At 47.8% G+C, this 14,882-nt stretch overlaps 1 protein-coding gene across 5 annotated transcripts in view; it reads right to left on the minus strand.

Moving 5' to 3' along the window:
* Positions 1-14,882, minus strand: part of Mbp (myelin basic protein) — a 105,838-nt gene that overhangs the window by 76,838 nt on the left and 14,118 nt on the right. For all 5 annotated transcript variants that reach the window (XM_057788558.1, XM_057788557.1, XM_057788561.1 and 2 more), the window contains exon 2: positions 5,701-5,776. In XM_057788558.1, the coding sequence (XP_057644541.1) occupies positions 5,701-5,751 (51 nt within the window). In that variant the 5' untranslated portion in view covers positions 5,752-5,776. The remainder of the gene's footprint in view (positions 1-5,700; positions 5,777-14,882) is intronic.

Below are 14,882 nucleotides of genomic sequence, written 5' to 3' on the forward strand. Positions count from 1 at the left end.
ATGGACTGCCCTAGCGATGAATCTGTTCTCAGTACTTCACAGGGTGGCAACTCCTCTCTGTAGGACGCTGATCTAAGGAACAATGGCACCTACGTTTCCGTGCCTCTGGGAAGCAGCCAACCTTTGGGATGTCACTCAGGTTGTCTTCTCAGTAGCAAAGTCACCCTCACCCCCATGTGCTGAGGGACAATGACTTCCTCCACCCAAGTACTCTGGAAAAAAAATGGAGATTCCAGGGGTGTGAAGAAGCTAGCCTATCTCTCAACAACAGCAACCCTTAAAATGGACCCAGGTCCCCAGCAGCCTCTATGACAAGTGTCATGATGATCAAATAGAGTTAGGATCTTTAAGGACATGGGATCTCCCTGTGTAGGAAGTTGGCATATAGTTGAGTCACAGAACCCATGGCCTCCAACATTCTGAAGAGGTTTGTGGGAAAGGATGCTACTATGAATACCAAAGCCTCTTCTTTTTTCGGACGGTATCTTAGCAGGTTTGGACCAATCCTCAGATCTGCAAAAGTGCCTATCTCTTCCCTAAGGTCTAAGGCTCTTTCAGGCTCGCTCTGATGTCTTCCCTAAGGTCTGAAGCTCTTTTAGGCTTGCTCTGATGTCTTTCCTAAGGTCTGAGGATCTTTCGGGCTTGCTCTGATGTCTTTCCTAAGGTCTGAGGATCTTTCGGGCTTGCTCTGATGTCTTCCCTAAGGTCCGAGGATCTTTCAGGCTCACTCTGACATCCTGTTCTGCAGCGTTGCTCTAGTTTCCTTTCTGATGATGCAATAAAAATTTGGACTGGGCTGGAGAGATGGCTCAGCGGTTAAGAGCATTGCCTGTTCTTCCAAAGGTCCTGAGTTCAATTCCCAGCAACCACATGGTGACTCACAACCATCTGTAATGAGGACTGGTGTCCTCTTCTGGCCTGCAGGCATACATGCAAAACAGAATATTGTATACATAATAAATAAATAAATATAAAAAACCATTTGAACCATAATGCAAGTTCATGTTGACTTTCAGGTGACAATCCACCAGTGAGGAAAACCAGGGAAGGAACTCAAGAGGAGACTTAAGCAAAAACCCTGGAGGAATGCTACTTACTGGACTGCTTACCAGTTCATGCTCAACTAGCTTTCTTATATACTGCATGATCACCTGCCTAGGGATGGCGCTGCCCATAGCGGGCTGGGGCCTCATACATCAGTCGTTAGTTAAGATGATCCATCACAAGCATGACCACAGGCCATCGGATCAAGGCAATTCCTCAGCTGAGGTCCCCTTCCATATGTCACATATGACAGTGGGAGCTAACCAGCACCACTGTCCTTTTGTATCCCATCATGCCTTCAAATGCAGTGGATGTCAGAATCCCCCTGGACCTCATTAGGCAGTGAGGAGCTTTGAGGATGGATCAGGTGTACCCTGTGTCACTGTTGTACTGCTCAGAGTATACCTCCTTCATGGTCCTCAGGTAGCTGTAGCCCAATGTCATCAGAGTCCAGCAGTGTTGAACACACACTCAGGATGCATGACAGAACGTATGAATGAACTAATCCAACTCCTCCCTCCTCCCCCAGTAGACATCTGGACTTTGAAGGAGTGGTAGCCACTTAGAAATTATGAGTTCCATGTTGTGCTAGAGGAGCCTGCCCTGTGGGTCAGGCCAGTTTTTGAGGTGTCTTGTGTGATAGAGCCTGCACTGTGATAGGGTCTTTCTGGAGAGAGACAGGATGATAGACTGGGCTGTGCTGTGGCATCTTCCCAGGGGAGGGCACAAATACTGAGGCCAAATGCCAAGCTAGCCTAGGGGTTTTCTTCCCTAACCTCTCAACTACTCAGTCCTTACCAGAACTTACCAAATAGTACATAGGTTGAGAACTGAATTGTCTACCCCCCAAATCCATCCACCGAAATATTAACCGCCAGCACCTCAGAAAACAACTGTTTAAAGATGGGCCTGTCAGAGAGGAGACCCAGTTAAGCTTCGGTTTCTAGTGTAGGCCTTGCTCCAACATGAGAAGGGGAAGTTCAGACATAATTACATACAGGGGGCCATGGGAGACACATGGAGAAGGTGGAGCTTACAAGGCCTGACAGGAGACCCAGCCTGCGGATTTCTGGACCCTAGACATCTGCCCTAAGACCTGTGAGAAAGAAAATGATTGAGGGGTTAGCCTTCTCTAATACCAGGGACAGCTGAGCTGGGGCATCTCTGGCAGGAGGCTGCTTTTAGCTCCTGGGACCAGTCCACCCCAGTAGGCTTTCAGGGGTGTGACTCACCCAACTGCTTCCAGAGTGTATCCCCTAAACTAGCCAGGGCAGTTGGAGTCATCTCCTTCCCTGGTTTTTCAAATTGCTAGAGCATAGATGGAAACTGGGCATAGGGCAGACAGATTGGTAAACATTTGGCAAACGCAGCTGTTGACGACGGAAGACACAGAAGGTGGGAACTTCCCCATTTCTGAAAGCAGGAATGGCACTTGGAGGAACTGACACCCAGTCTGGGAGACTGCCTTACTGTGTCACTGTGACTCAGGAGCCCAGGTCCCAGCCCCCTAACCAGTGTTCTCTGTTCCCCTATGGGACTCTAGAACCCTCTTCTCCAGCTGAATGGCAATCTCAGGAAGGGCCTTGTCCATATCACATCATGGCACATTTGATCTTCCCCTAGCTTCCTAGAGGTCTTCCTCAGTAGGAGAAGCCATGATGATATCCCTAGGCTGTATTTCCCTCTGAGAAAACTTGGCTTGGTAGACTTGAGCATGGGGCACAGAAAAAAAGAAGCCAAGAACCCTGGCTTTCTTCCCCATGACCGACGATGCCTGGAGTGTTTAAGAGAAGGGGCTCGGTGTAGCACAGAAGTGATGGACAGGGTTTTATCTGCCACACATACCCGAGGACTTGCTGCACTGGGGTACACAGTGAGTCATCACAGTGGAGTCACTGAGGGAGGGAGTCTCTTAAGTGGCCGGTCAGAGACAAACTGACATGACTATTGGCATCTGGATGTGTGGCTGAAGGTGTAAGGAGGGGCAGGGAAGAGCTGTTGGGTTGTCCCTGCATCTCAGAGTGGAAGGAGGGGAACTCTTCAAGGGACAGAGGGGCCTGGAGTTCCCTGGGCCAGTCCCAGTTCATGGTACCAGATCAGTAGTGGATGATGAATGGGGGTGAGTTCTTCCTTCAGGGCCTTCCCTACGTTAGAGCACAGCTCAGGACCCTTGGCTGCAGAGGGCCTTTTCCTTGGACTCCGTAGAGCAACAAAAAGCCAATGTTCAATCGGAAAAGAACTCTTACATATGAAAATACATATGGGAACTGTAGTTTTAAGGCTCTGTTTTTTAAGTCATCAGAACTTTAAGGACTGTAAAAGAAGCCTAAGAAAGGCTTCACTTTGACTCAGCCATCTTCCTTTGACAGACTGAAGCAAATTTAAGGCGTACGGTGTTGTTTCACAGTGTCAGACAACAGGAAGGAGACGTAGCATCTTCTTGAAGCTGGGATTTCAAATCAGTCATTCTGAGAGGTGGTTATCTCTGGCTGTGACAGTCTGGCACTGTGTGAGCAGTCTTTCCACTTTCAATTTCGGTGAGAGTAGATCCTAATCTAGCCGGCTTAGCCAAAGTGTGTTCCTTAACCCTGCCAGAGTCCAGCATTGCAGGCAACCATAGCCACAGATCCGGTGAGCTTGCTAACTGTGTTATAGTAATAAGCTACTTTATTTGACTCAATATTGATTGACTAGTCATTTACATATTGATAAACTGGTAGTGGAGAAACTTGAGAATCCTGTTTGGAACTTCCAGGTGACATGCCGGCAGGGAGAGAAAGCACAGACCTTCTCATTTCCTTTCTGGGGGTGATCTCAGAAAATCTTGTGTTATTGCCCCCTCGAGTGACTTAGAAATGGAGCTCAAGCTGGAGCCATACAGACATGTCTTACCTTACCGTTCATTGTTATTAAATAAATGCTACTCAGGCTACAGGACAGGAACAGTGGATATTTGAAATGTGCTCCTATTTGTCCCGAGTGGTAGGGCATATTGTTTTATGTTGGGCCTAAGACTGATGAAAAAGTGTTTGCTCAGTTTCCCTTCCCCTGTGAACTATGTGGTGGGGGTGGGTGGGCTCGGAAAACTGTGACAAGTGGACGTTTGTGGTAGCTTTGATGAGAATGTCCCCAAGGCACAGGTGTTTGGATACTTGGTATCCATTGGTGGTGCCATCTGGGGAGGTTTAGGAGGTGAGGCCTTGCTGGAGGAGGTGTGGCATTGGAATTGGGCTTTGAGACTTTAAAAGAGCCACACCATTTCCAGTTCATTCTCTACTTGGTGCTTGTGGTCCAAGATGTGAACTCCTGGCACCCAGTTCCTGCTCACACACCTGTTGCTTGCAGCCGTACTTCCCCACCAGGGTGGATTCTTAACCCTCTAGAACTATAGTCAAACAAACCCTTCCTTCTGCAAGTTGCTTGGTCATGATGTTCTATCAGAACAATAAAGATGTAGCTAAGAGTATATTTCCTTGGACTCTTGAGTGATGAGTGAACAGAAATTGAGGCAATTGTACTCTGTGGCCACTCGGGGTCTGTGTGACAATCTTGAGTGGGGAGAGACTCAGAAAGTACCAGGGACAGCACTGGTCAGACTCCACCAGGAAAGTCCATGAAGGGAACACCACTGTGGAGAGGAAGTTGGTGTGCCCAACTCTGTCTGGCTGGAGGGAAGGGATGGTTTCTAATTTTTTTTTCTGTCTTGCTTCTCTGTGCTTTCCAAACATTCTGTGACATGCTGTAGAAGGCGTGGGGGAAGGGATGGAACTGAAAACCAGTACCCATGAGAGTGGCTGGGCTGCAGTCTGCTGGTGTGAGCTTCCGAAGGGAGAGGGGACAGCCTCAATTCTGGCACAAACATGGGCCATACCCGTGTGGGATATGTGGTGGAGGCAGGAGCCTCGTACCTCACGTCTGCGTGTGGGCTGCTGGGCGACCCAGAGACATATAGCCAGGGCAGAGCGAGGCGTGGGAGGGGACTGGGAGAGGTGCAGTTGTTTCCATGGGGGAAGGCCCCACCTACCCACATTTCCAACAGCCGAGCTCAGAAGGCAGATGTCTGAGTTAGCACCAGACAGAGGAAACAGCCCAACTACAGTCCCTTTGCCCACACCCAGGACTCAGGTTTAGCTTCCCAACCCAACATCAGGGCCTTCCTCTACAGAACAGGCAGGCGCTGTATGTACGCTAACACAGGGAATGGGGGTCGTCACTGACCGCGGACAGGTCTCAATGGTCACAATTTCAGCACAGGAGTTAAGGCGAGAGTGGAACTTGGGAATACTGCTTACAAATAAGGAATGTTGAATGACAAGAGCATATTTTCAAGAAAGCGTAGACCCTGCAATCTCTGTTCTGTGAACATTTGAGCTGAGGGTAAGTCCGATGACTCACAGGCAGAGCCTTCTCCTCTTTCCCATCTCTCTCTCTCTCACACATTACCCCTCCCACTTTCTGTGCAACTGCACCCCCCCCCCATTTTCTTTTCAGGCCACGATGTACCCACTGACAGGATAAATGAATCATAGCATCTATAACAATAGCAAGGACCCTGCCTCCGCCCAGCCGTTCAGGAACCATTCTTGTTAAAACTGCACTTTATCTTTGGATGGCCCAAAGCCACTGGACAGGAGGGGCGGCCTCTGCCGGTCCTACCTTACTGGCCTTTTCAGCAGTCAACTCTCGCTTTCCAGAATGGTTTCCCATAGTGGTTCAGCGGTATCCTCAAGAACTGAAAGAGAAGAGAAGGTGTCAGCTGGAAGGTTAACATGGCTGGATTTTTCATAGTGTTCTTTAACCAGAGAAAAATCCCATGATCCACAGCAGTCGTTGAGAATTCAAGATACATATCAATGTTGTCAACAAAAGCTGAGCTGGGATCTCACGGGAAGATCTAGAAAACAAAATGACACCAACTGTCCAACTCTGCCCCGTGACCAACATCTGAGCGTATGATCATCTACAGAGAAGTCTGGCCACTCAAAAAACCCTGCTGACTATTCAAACGCAAGGCACATACCCAGAGCTCCAACTCATATCAGAGTGGACCGTGGAGTGGGATGGGGGTAAGGAGGAGTGGGGAGGGGGTGGGGAAATGAGCTGAGATGAAGGACAGATGTTCATGCTTTCTCCTCGAGAGTTGGGATGATCAGGATGATCAAAGATGGCAAGGCCAGAGAGAGGCTGTTTCTTGTACAAGTATCCGAAGAATGTGCAGGATTTGCAGGGAAGATAAAGTTGGATAAGGACAAGCATGCCCTTCTCATTCTCAATTTTCTAACCCTAGCCTTAGCAGGAAACATATACTTATTCCTTTCCAAAGGATGCACAGGCTGAAGAGTTTGGTCAAGACCATTCCCTATAAAACCATTCCTGGCCATGAGTACTCCCCCAGCAGAGTGCCACTTATCCGGTCTGTGACCTGATTCTTCCAGGAAATCAGTTAAGGGTTACTTAAAGATATGAGTGCTCAAGTGCCTGCTCCCCTGCCAGATCCAGGAAAGGTGACCCAAGGAGTCAAGTAGCATGGACTTTCAAAGGAAGAATGAAACATCACAAGGCACAGCCTGAGCAAAAGGCACACTTGCTCTTGAAAACTAGCTGCTGACAGGAAGTGAGGTGCCGACAACCGACTTCCTTCTCCCCCTCACCTGGGGGCCGCTGGCAACTAAAGAAGACTAACCTTGAGTGGTAGCATGTGATGTAACCTTGGAACTTGGAATGTGGAGGCAGGAGCGTCAGCAGTTCAAGGCTGTCCTCAGCTATATAGCTAGTTCAAAGCCAGAATGAGTTTCAACTAGCTATATAGTTCATATGGGTCAGAAGAATTTCTTTCTCAATTGTATAAAAACAAAAAAGAAAATCCAGAACTCACAAAAACAAACAAAAACAAAAAGAAAAAGGGAAGGAAGTGGGAAAGGAGAGGAAGGGTCAAGGAAGGACAAAAAGAGAAAAGAAGCAGAAGCTGACACCATCACAAGCTGGGGTCAGGTCTCTTCTCAGTGGTCCCCCAGCCTGCGTTAACATTGTGATGGAGTCACTAGGCTGGAGTTCCAGCGGTTGCACCCTCTAACGGGAGCTGTCGTCTGACCTTTGCAGAAGGAGAGAACAGGGCAGAGTCCCAAACTCAGTAGCTTTCCCTTGGTTGAACGGTGTGGCACTCCCCCGTTCTTTAATCCATGTAGACACACCACATCAGGGATCTGGTGTTAACTGTGTGGTTTCCTGTCTGGGTCTAATGGGACAGTACCTGAAACATGGCTGTCCCCTGTCTCTGCTCTTCCACCTATATCACTGATCTCTGTGAGTCCCTTTACGGAATAAAGCTCAACCGTACAGCTGAACGCAGCACCGAGAACTTCTGCTGCAGTTCTGTCTACAGGGCAGCAGTCACCTCTGAGCACAGGACCCACAAGTGTGGTTCTAACACAGCCAAGTGCAAAGGAGAAGCCACTCCTACTTTCTTCTGTTGGAGACTTGAATGGCCCTTTCACAGGGGTCACACGTCAGACACCCTGCATATCAGTATTTACATCATGATTCACAACAGTAGCAGAATTATAGGTATGAAGTCGCAACAAAAATAATTTTATGGTTGGTGGTCACCACAACATGAGGAACTGTATTAAAGGGTTACAGCATTAGGAAGGTTGAGAACCACTGGTGTCTATGGAAGTTAGCAGCTCCAAGTGGCTCTGAGAGCTTTTAAAGGGTTCACTTGATGCCACTTTAGTGAAGGTGGCCACTGTGCTGAAGAAATGAAACTTGTGGTCTTGGTAATGATTACCAATAAGGGAAGAATCAGGTGACTTCTGTATCTGGTGTGTGTGGTCTTGTAGGAAGAGGCCACTTGTTTGTTTCCTGGCTGCCCAAAAACCGAAATAATCACACAGAAACCATATTATTTAAATCACTGCTTGGCCATGCTCTAGCTAACTCTTATATCTTAATTTAACCCATTTCTATTAATCTGTGTATTGCCACATGGCTGTGGCTTACCAGCGGTGTCTGTCTCCAGTGGGGTACATGGCTTCTCTCTGACTCTGCCCTTCTTTCTCCCAGCATTCAGTTTCATCTTCCCTGCCTACCTAAGTTCTGTCCTGCTATAGGTCCAAAGAAGTTTCTTTATTCATTAATGGTAATCACAGCACACAGAGGGGACTCCCACACCATGGTCTCTGAAATGCAAGGGTGCCTTGACGGGTGATTTCAGCATTCAAGTCTAGTCTAGCAGTAGTCTTGATTTAAACTGGGAACATTTAACTGAAGTAGTCCTCTCACTGGAAAATGGAGGTCTGAGGGTTTGAGGTACTTAAAATGGATGGAGAAGAAAGATATGAAAAAGTGAATCTTCCATTTCCTAGGGTCTGACCCAAGCATGCGTACTATCTGTACACTGTCAACCGTGAGTCTAGGAATACATGCTGTTATTCTGAACTTTGACCTCTAATTCTATGTAATTAAAAAAAAAAGTAATGTCAAAAATATAAATATAAAATAACAACACAACAGACACATCTGGACTACTTTTCTACTTAGGAGCTAGGCTGGGTCTATTCATCACTAAACAGCAACTTTCGTTAGCATTGCCAGGCTCTCCTGAACAGACCCAGGCACAGAAAAGCTTACGGGGCTGTCTGCCTAAGCCACATGACACAACCACCCCAGCTGGCCTCATCTTAAACCACCCGGGGTCCTCACTCCTGGTCTCTGTCCATCAGTTATCCTCATTTTCTCATCCTGTCACTTTCCCCCACCCCAACTGGGGTCAGCTAAACCTAATTAAGATGCTTCCTTCTTCCAAAGGCAAACCTCCAAGATTTGTCCCAAAGTGGAACTGTGTGGCCACCTGCGTATTCTGGACAAAGGAGAACCACTTTGGCACAGGCCCTTTAAGCTAAGCTGTTGTCCCACCAAGCTAAGGCTCCATCATTGTGAGACTCCAGCTGATACCTGGGATGATGATGGGACCAATATGCCATGATCCTATTCTGCCAGACACAAATGCTACCGAAATAACAAAATCACAAAACAGGCTTTTCAATAAACTTAATTATAGCTAGGAGCAGTAACAAACATACTCCGGAGACTGAGGGAGGCTTCTAAGAGCCCGAGGTTAGCCTAGGCTACCTGGTAAGTTCCAGGACAGCCAGGGTTGTGTTGTAAGAGCTTATCTTTCAAACAACAACAGTAATAAATAAACAGGTTAGATTAGACTAGCCTTCCATGCATAACATATGAAATGGTAGGCGGAGACAAGTGACATAAAGTGACCGCAGGTGTCTGATAGCCTCCTGAGGCGGGCATGTGTGATAACAAAGAAGCCTGCAGGCCCTTTGTTTTCTTGTCTGGATGACAGGCAGCCTAAGTCCCTTGACTGCCTTTAGGCCCTGCTTAGCTACTAAAGCCTGCAGCAGGCTCCTCGCTGTGAATTTGAACAGCTGCTGCCACAGGGCTGCTGGGAAGAGCTGACTGTGTCTGCAGCCAGCCTTCTGTGAGGCTCAGTTTTGCAGTGAATGTAATTACTGGAGTAAGAGAAAACCGTGGGGAAAGCGTAGACTCTTCAGGAAGCCTGGTGGATGCTCAGACTGCCCTTGGATAACTAAGGACATTCATTCTACACAGAGGACAGGGATAAATGGGATGTCCAGATGCCATGGAGACTGGGACATTCTACCCCACTCAGCTTTTCAGCCTCAGGACTTTGGGTGGTCTTGGGTGGTGTTTATACTAAGATTGTCTCCTGTGCCAAGGGGAATCTGAAACAAACCTTTGGGAACAAGTCTCCCCAGTGTGGTAGGAGACAGTCCAGTCTCAACTGGACTGTCTCTTTGCTCCCCAAACAGCTACACATCTGAACTCTCTCTGGAGGAACAAGCAGGAGGGGAGTCACTGGCCAGTCTGTAGGAGGCATTAATGACTCGGGTGCCTGATTCCTCAGTATTTCCCCAGCTGTATTTTGCAAGGCTTTCTAAAGGACAGACAGGAAAGAGAGACCCCATCTTGATTGAGCCTTCAGGTGGGTATCCTTGGATGTGGCGCCACTCTTTTGAGCCTCAGACTCCTATGCCATTAAAGTGATCCAAGCTTCCTTCCTGAAAAACCTGGGAGCTGTAGGGGTGATCAGGCTGGAGTTAGGGTAAGGGTGTATGAGGGGTAGAATGCTCATGTCTGTCTCCTGTGCTCAGGCCTAGTCTCCTGGGTAGAATGGTGCCCAGCTGAAGGGTGAGTATCTCCTTTCTGCATTTAGCATATTGCTGGGGCTGAGACATGGCTTTTCAGCCTCAAGTACCTCCACTTGAACTGCCATGGCCAAGGGAAGGGCGAAGGGCAGAAATTCTGGTGCAATGAGAAGCCCTGACATTACATAATATAATTAGGGAGGAAGCAGACCCCACTGCTACAGTGAAGGGAAGAGCAGGGGGCAGTGCGCTGGGTGCCATGAATGGGGGAGCTGAGGAAAGAGAGGGGGGCGAACAACAGTCTAATGTCCGAGAGACCTTAGGGTCTTATAAAAATGTGAGTAGATCTGTTTCTGAAATGACTCTGAATGCAGTTGATCAACCATTCTGCTTCCATCTTAGACTTAGAAGCCATCTTATAGTAAAGACAAACTAGGTTCATTCCTGTTTAGGATTAAATCTATTTCTCAAGGATTGGGCTATGCCCCACCTGTAACTTTAACTACAAATTATTCTGCACTGTCCCAGGAAACGGCGACCATGACTTTGTTTCCAAAGATTATTACGACATCTTATTATGACCTCCTTGTCATAACTACCTTGTTATGACCACCTTGCAACCATGTCTTCATTTCAGGCATTTGCTATCCCCTGTTTGGAAACCCCCTACCCCTGAACTATAAAATCCCGTTTCTTACCCATGTCTAATGCTGATCTCTTGAACCCTGCCTTTAGGGAGAGACAGCTTGTACATGAAAGAAAAGATTTGCTTTAATTAATTGCTTGTCTTAATTAATTTGGTCATGATTTGGGTTGGTCTTTCTCCTCACAGCTGTGGGATTAACACAGTAGTAACTGGCAAAGGGGACTCTATGAAAATCTCAGTAAACAGATTCATTATAAGAGACGACCTCATTGAAATCAGTTCTAGACAGGTAGTCAGCAGACTGGTCCTCTACACCATCTTGTCCCTCCTCCCAAAAGCTGCTCTAATGTAAGAAGTGGTCATTCCTGCTGTCCAAAGAGCAAATATGCAATGGCCAGGAGCTACTTGTGTGTATTGTACACTGTCCATTGCATGGCAAGGTTTGTTAATATTCTGTAGTGCATACTCACACACGCGGCAAGAGATGCACAGATGTCCTGCACATTGCTGTATTATTTCACAGATTCCAAGTGTTTTTAGCACTTTTTAAAAAAATCACATGCTGTTGATTGCACAATGTGTTTCTCTTTTTTTCTTTCTGAATTCATGTTCAAGAAAGCAGCCCTAAAATAGGTGTTTCCATGGAGCTATTGGGATTATTTTTGCCACAATTTGCTTCATCCTTCATATTGCTGTAAACCTTTGGAATTGGGAAATCTTGCGGAACTGGTCCTGCCAGCTCTGTTCCCAGGGCCGAGGAAGTCACATGTAGGAAAGGAAGAGTGCGGTCATCTCTCTAGTTACATCAGGCTTTTGAGAGGTTTGCATATCTCTGCCGATGGCAGGCCAAGAAGGTGTGTAACTGAAGCTGGACAGCCAGTCTGAGGCTTAGCAGGTCGAATCCATCACATCGTTTCATTTTGCTTATGCTAAATTCCCTGAGCACCTGTCTTTCTTCCTGTAGATAAAGGGTCAACGAGCCGTGACTCATGCGGCTGAAATTTCTGAATCTTCCTGGCTCAAGTCTTTGTTTCGCTTCCACACTTTCTCACTGCTGCGGCCAAGCTGAGAATTTGGAATGGAGACCTCTGGCCTAAGATACCATCAGTCTGTCTCTACAGAAAGGAGTTTCCCCATCTGTCATGCAGAAGAGAGCACTCTTGGGTTTCCCAAGAAAGTTGCTTTTATGGATGTTTTGAAAGAACAGATCCTGGAGCCAGGGAGACAGCTTAGTGGGTAAAAGGCACTGGCCACTGAGCTGGGGGATCTGAGTTCCATCCCTGGGAGCCACATTGTAGAGGAAGAGAACCAGTTCCGGATAGCTGCCCTCTGATTTCCACCTGTGTGCATGCATGCACACACAACTCACACACACACAATAAATACATGAATAATAACTATATTAGCTCTTGCTATGCATGCACGGAAAGGACCTTCTCCCGGTTCATACCCTTTACTTATTATTTGAGACAAAGAACCTGTAATTGTCTGCCAACACAGCAACCCAAGTATAGACCAGACATTGTGTCTGGACTAATGGGGCAGCTTCTCTGCTGATATCTCCCATAGTGCGCCTGCCCTCCTGCAGATAAAGTAAGCCCCACCCAGAATGTGGAGATGGATAGCTACCCGGGGGGAGCAAGTGGCTCAGTGTCCTTGACTTGTAAAGAAAAATGGTAGAAACCTAACAGAGCAGGGTGCCCACATGGGCGACCTCAGAGGGAACAGATGCTGAGTGACGGGCTTGTTCCTCAGTGTCCCTGTCATTTCTGAGTCTGCTTGCTCTGTCTTTATCTCTTTCCTTCTCTGTGTCTCATCCCTTCCTCTTCCTCACTTTCTTCTTTATCAGCACTTATGAAATCATTGCTCTATCATCAACATTCTTGTAACACTCTGTGCGTGGAACATGGTAAATAGCTAACAGCATCACCAAGACGACATCTAAACACCACTGTGTGCAAGCGTGCACACAGAGATATACACAAACACAGACATACGGTCACACTCAGACACACATATACATAGATATACATTCCTACATATACACAGATATACACACAAATATACACTCATATATACACATACAAAAGGAAATACACTCATACACACATACAGTCACACATATACTATGCCCATACATACACAGACACACACTCATGACCAAAAATGGATTAACTCACAGCTGCAGGAGGGGAACTTCAAAAGGTAAACTTACTTTAACCAGGGAAGTGACAGCTGGCTATTTGCCTAAGAGCCTCCCCCATCCAGTCCTGTACACACACCGCACCTTAGGCTGTGTGAGGGTCAGAAAATGGCATCCATTAAGGGCTAAGTGGTCCCGTGTTCCTGTCCCAGCCCTTCCCTTTGTTAGGCTCCCTAGAGAGGGAGCTGATTCTACATCATTAGGAACAGCTGGCTCTTTTCTCCCTACATCTTCCTCTTTACTGATTCTATCTCTGTCTGTTTGGACTGGAGATTGCTCCCTATTGAGTAGCAGCAGATGGGCCAGGTCCTATGCCTGCCTCTCTGGCTGGTTCCAGCTCTTCATCATCCTGTACAGGGGCAGGCCTAGTCTGTCTGTCTGTCTGTCTGTCTGTCTGTCTGTCTGTCTGTCTGCATGCACATGGATCCAAGGTGTTTCCTATGTGGTTCCCTCATATCCTTGGCCCATATCCTCCCACCTGAGAGTTCTGTCTCAGTGATGGCTTCTCTTCCAGGTTCTAGCAGGGATTTCTGCTTTGGAGTGTCAGGGTATGAACAACTCCATCTGCTCATGGCTAGCCTGTCTTTGAGACCTGTTAGGTTTAAGTACATCTACAGCACAGAACACTATCTGAAGGTCACAGAAGTTCATTTTAGAGGAAGGTTCCAGAGCTGCAGGCCAGTAGAAACTGTTGGAAATGTGTTTTCATTTCATTCCTTGAGTTGACCACTTAAGAGCATTGGAACCATGGCCAGAGTGAGGCAGCAGGCTTCTGGTCCTGAGGCTGCAGGCTTGCTCTCAGGACATCCTCTGCAGTGCAGCAGCTCATTAGAGACCAAGAGCAGCTCTCTGCTCAGGCTGGGTCAGCTCGAGGGCCAGGTGCACGCAAATGTGCAAGTGTGGGTGCATGTTCATATCTGTGTGTGCAGGTCAGAGGTCGACTTCAGACATCATTCCTCAGGCACTATGCACTTGATTTTGGAGAGTGGGTCTCTTACTAGGACCTGCAGCTCACTGCAGGCTAGTCTGACGCTTCAATGAGCCCCAGGGATCTGCCTGTTTCTACCTCCTCAGCACTGGGATCATACCTGTGAGTTCTAGAGATGGAATTCTGGTCTTCACGACTGCATGGCAAGCCCTTCACTTCCTGAGCCACCCCTACAGACTCCAACTTGAGATTTCTGTAACTATATATCCACAAATGTGTGGTTAGAAAGGATGCTTGGCTCTGGCCGCTTTAATGGGAAGATATGGAGCTCTCCAGGAGAAAATAACAGGGTCACCAGGAAGCTGCTAGGTCTGTGAGACCAGACAAGCTTGGGCAGCACACCCCTGGGGGCCTGCTCATCTGAGCAGGGAAGGGCGACTCACTGGGTGTCTGTTATGCTCCCTTCCTCTTTGACCCATGCCACTGCTGGTGGCTCCTAAGTCATGTTTGTCTGAGTCGGTCATAAGGAGGAGCTGTCCCACCCTGCCAGCTTCCGTGAGGCTGGGTGACAGGTATGCTTTGCATCCCAGGCATGCGCCACACAGTTGCCCCACCCAGGTTGGGAAGGGGCTGGAGAGGAAGCACCCGAGGCTCTAGGAACAGACATGCCAGGGCAGCACCCTCTGGTCTCACCTTCCCTGGCTTACTCTGGAGACTTGGCACCGATTTCTCCTTATCTGTAAAGACCCAGATGGCACACTCTACTTCTTGGTGGTGCTGTGGAGTTCTGGTAATGTTTGCAGGCACAGGGATGTAGGGCCCTAGCTGGGGCTCTCTCCTCCATGCCAGCCCCAACTTTACCTTCGGGCATCTCTCTTC

This window comes from Chionomys nivalis, chromosome 14 (assembly GCF_950005125.1).
Source record: "Chionomys nivalis chromosome 14, mChiNiv1.1, whole genome shotgun sequence".
Lineage (NCBI taxonomy): Eukaryota > Metazoa > Chordata > Mammalia > Rodentia > Cricetidae > Chionomys > Chionomys nivalis.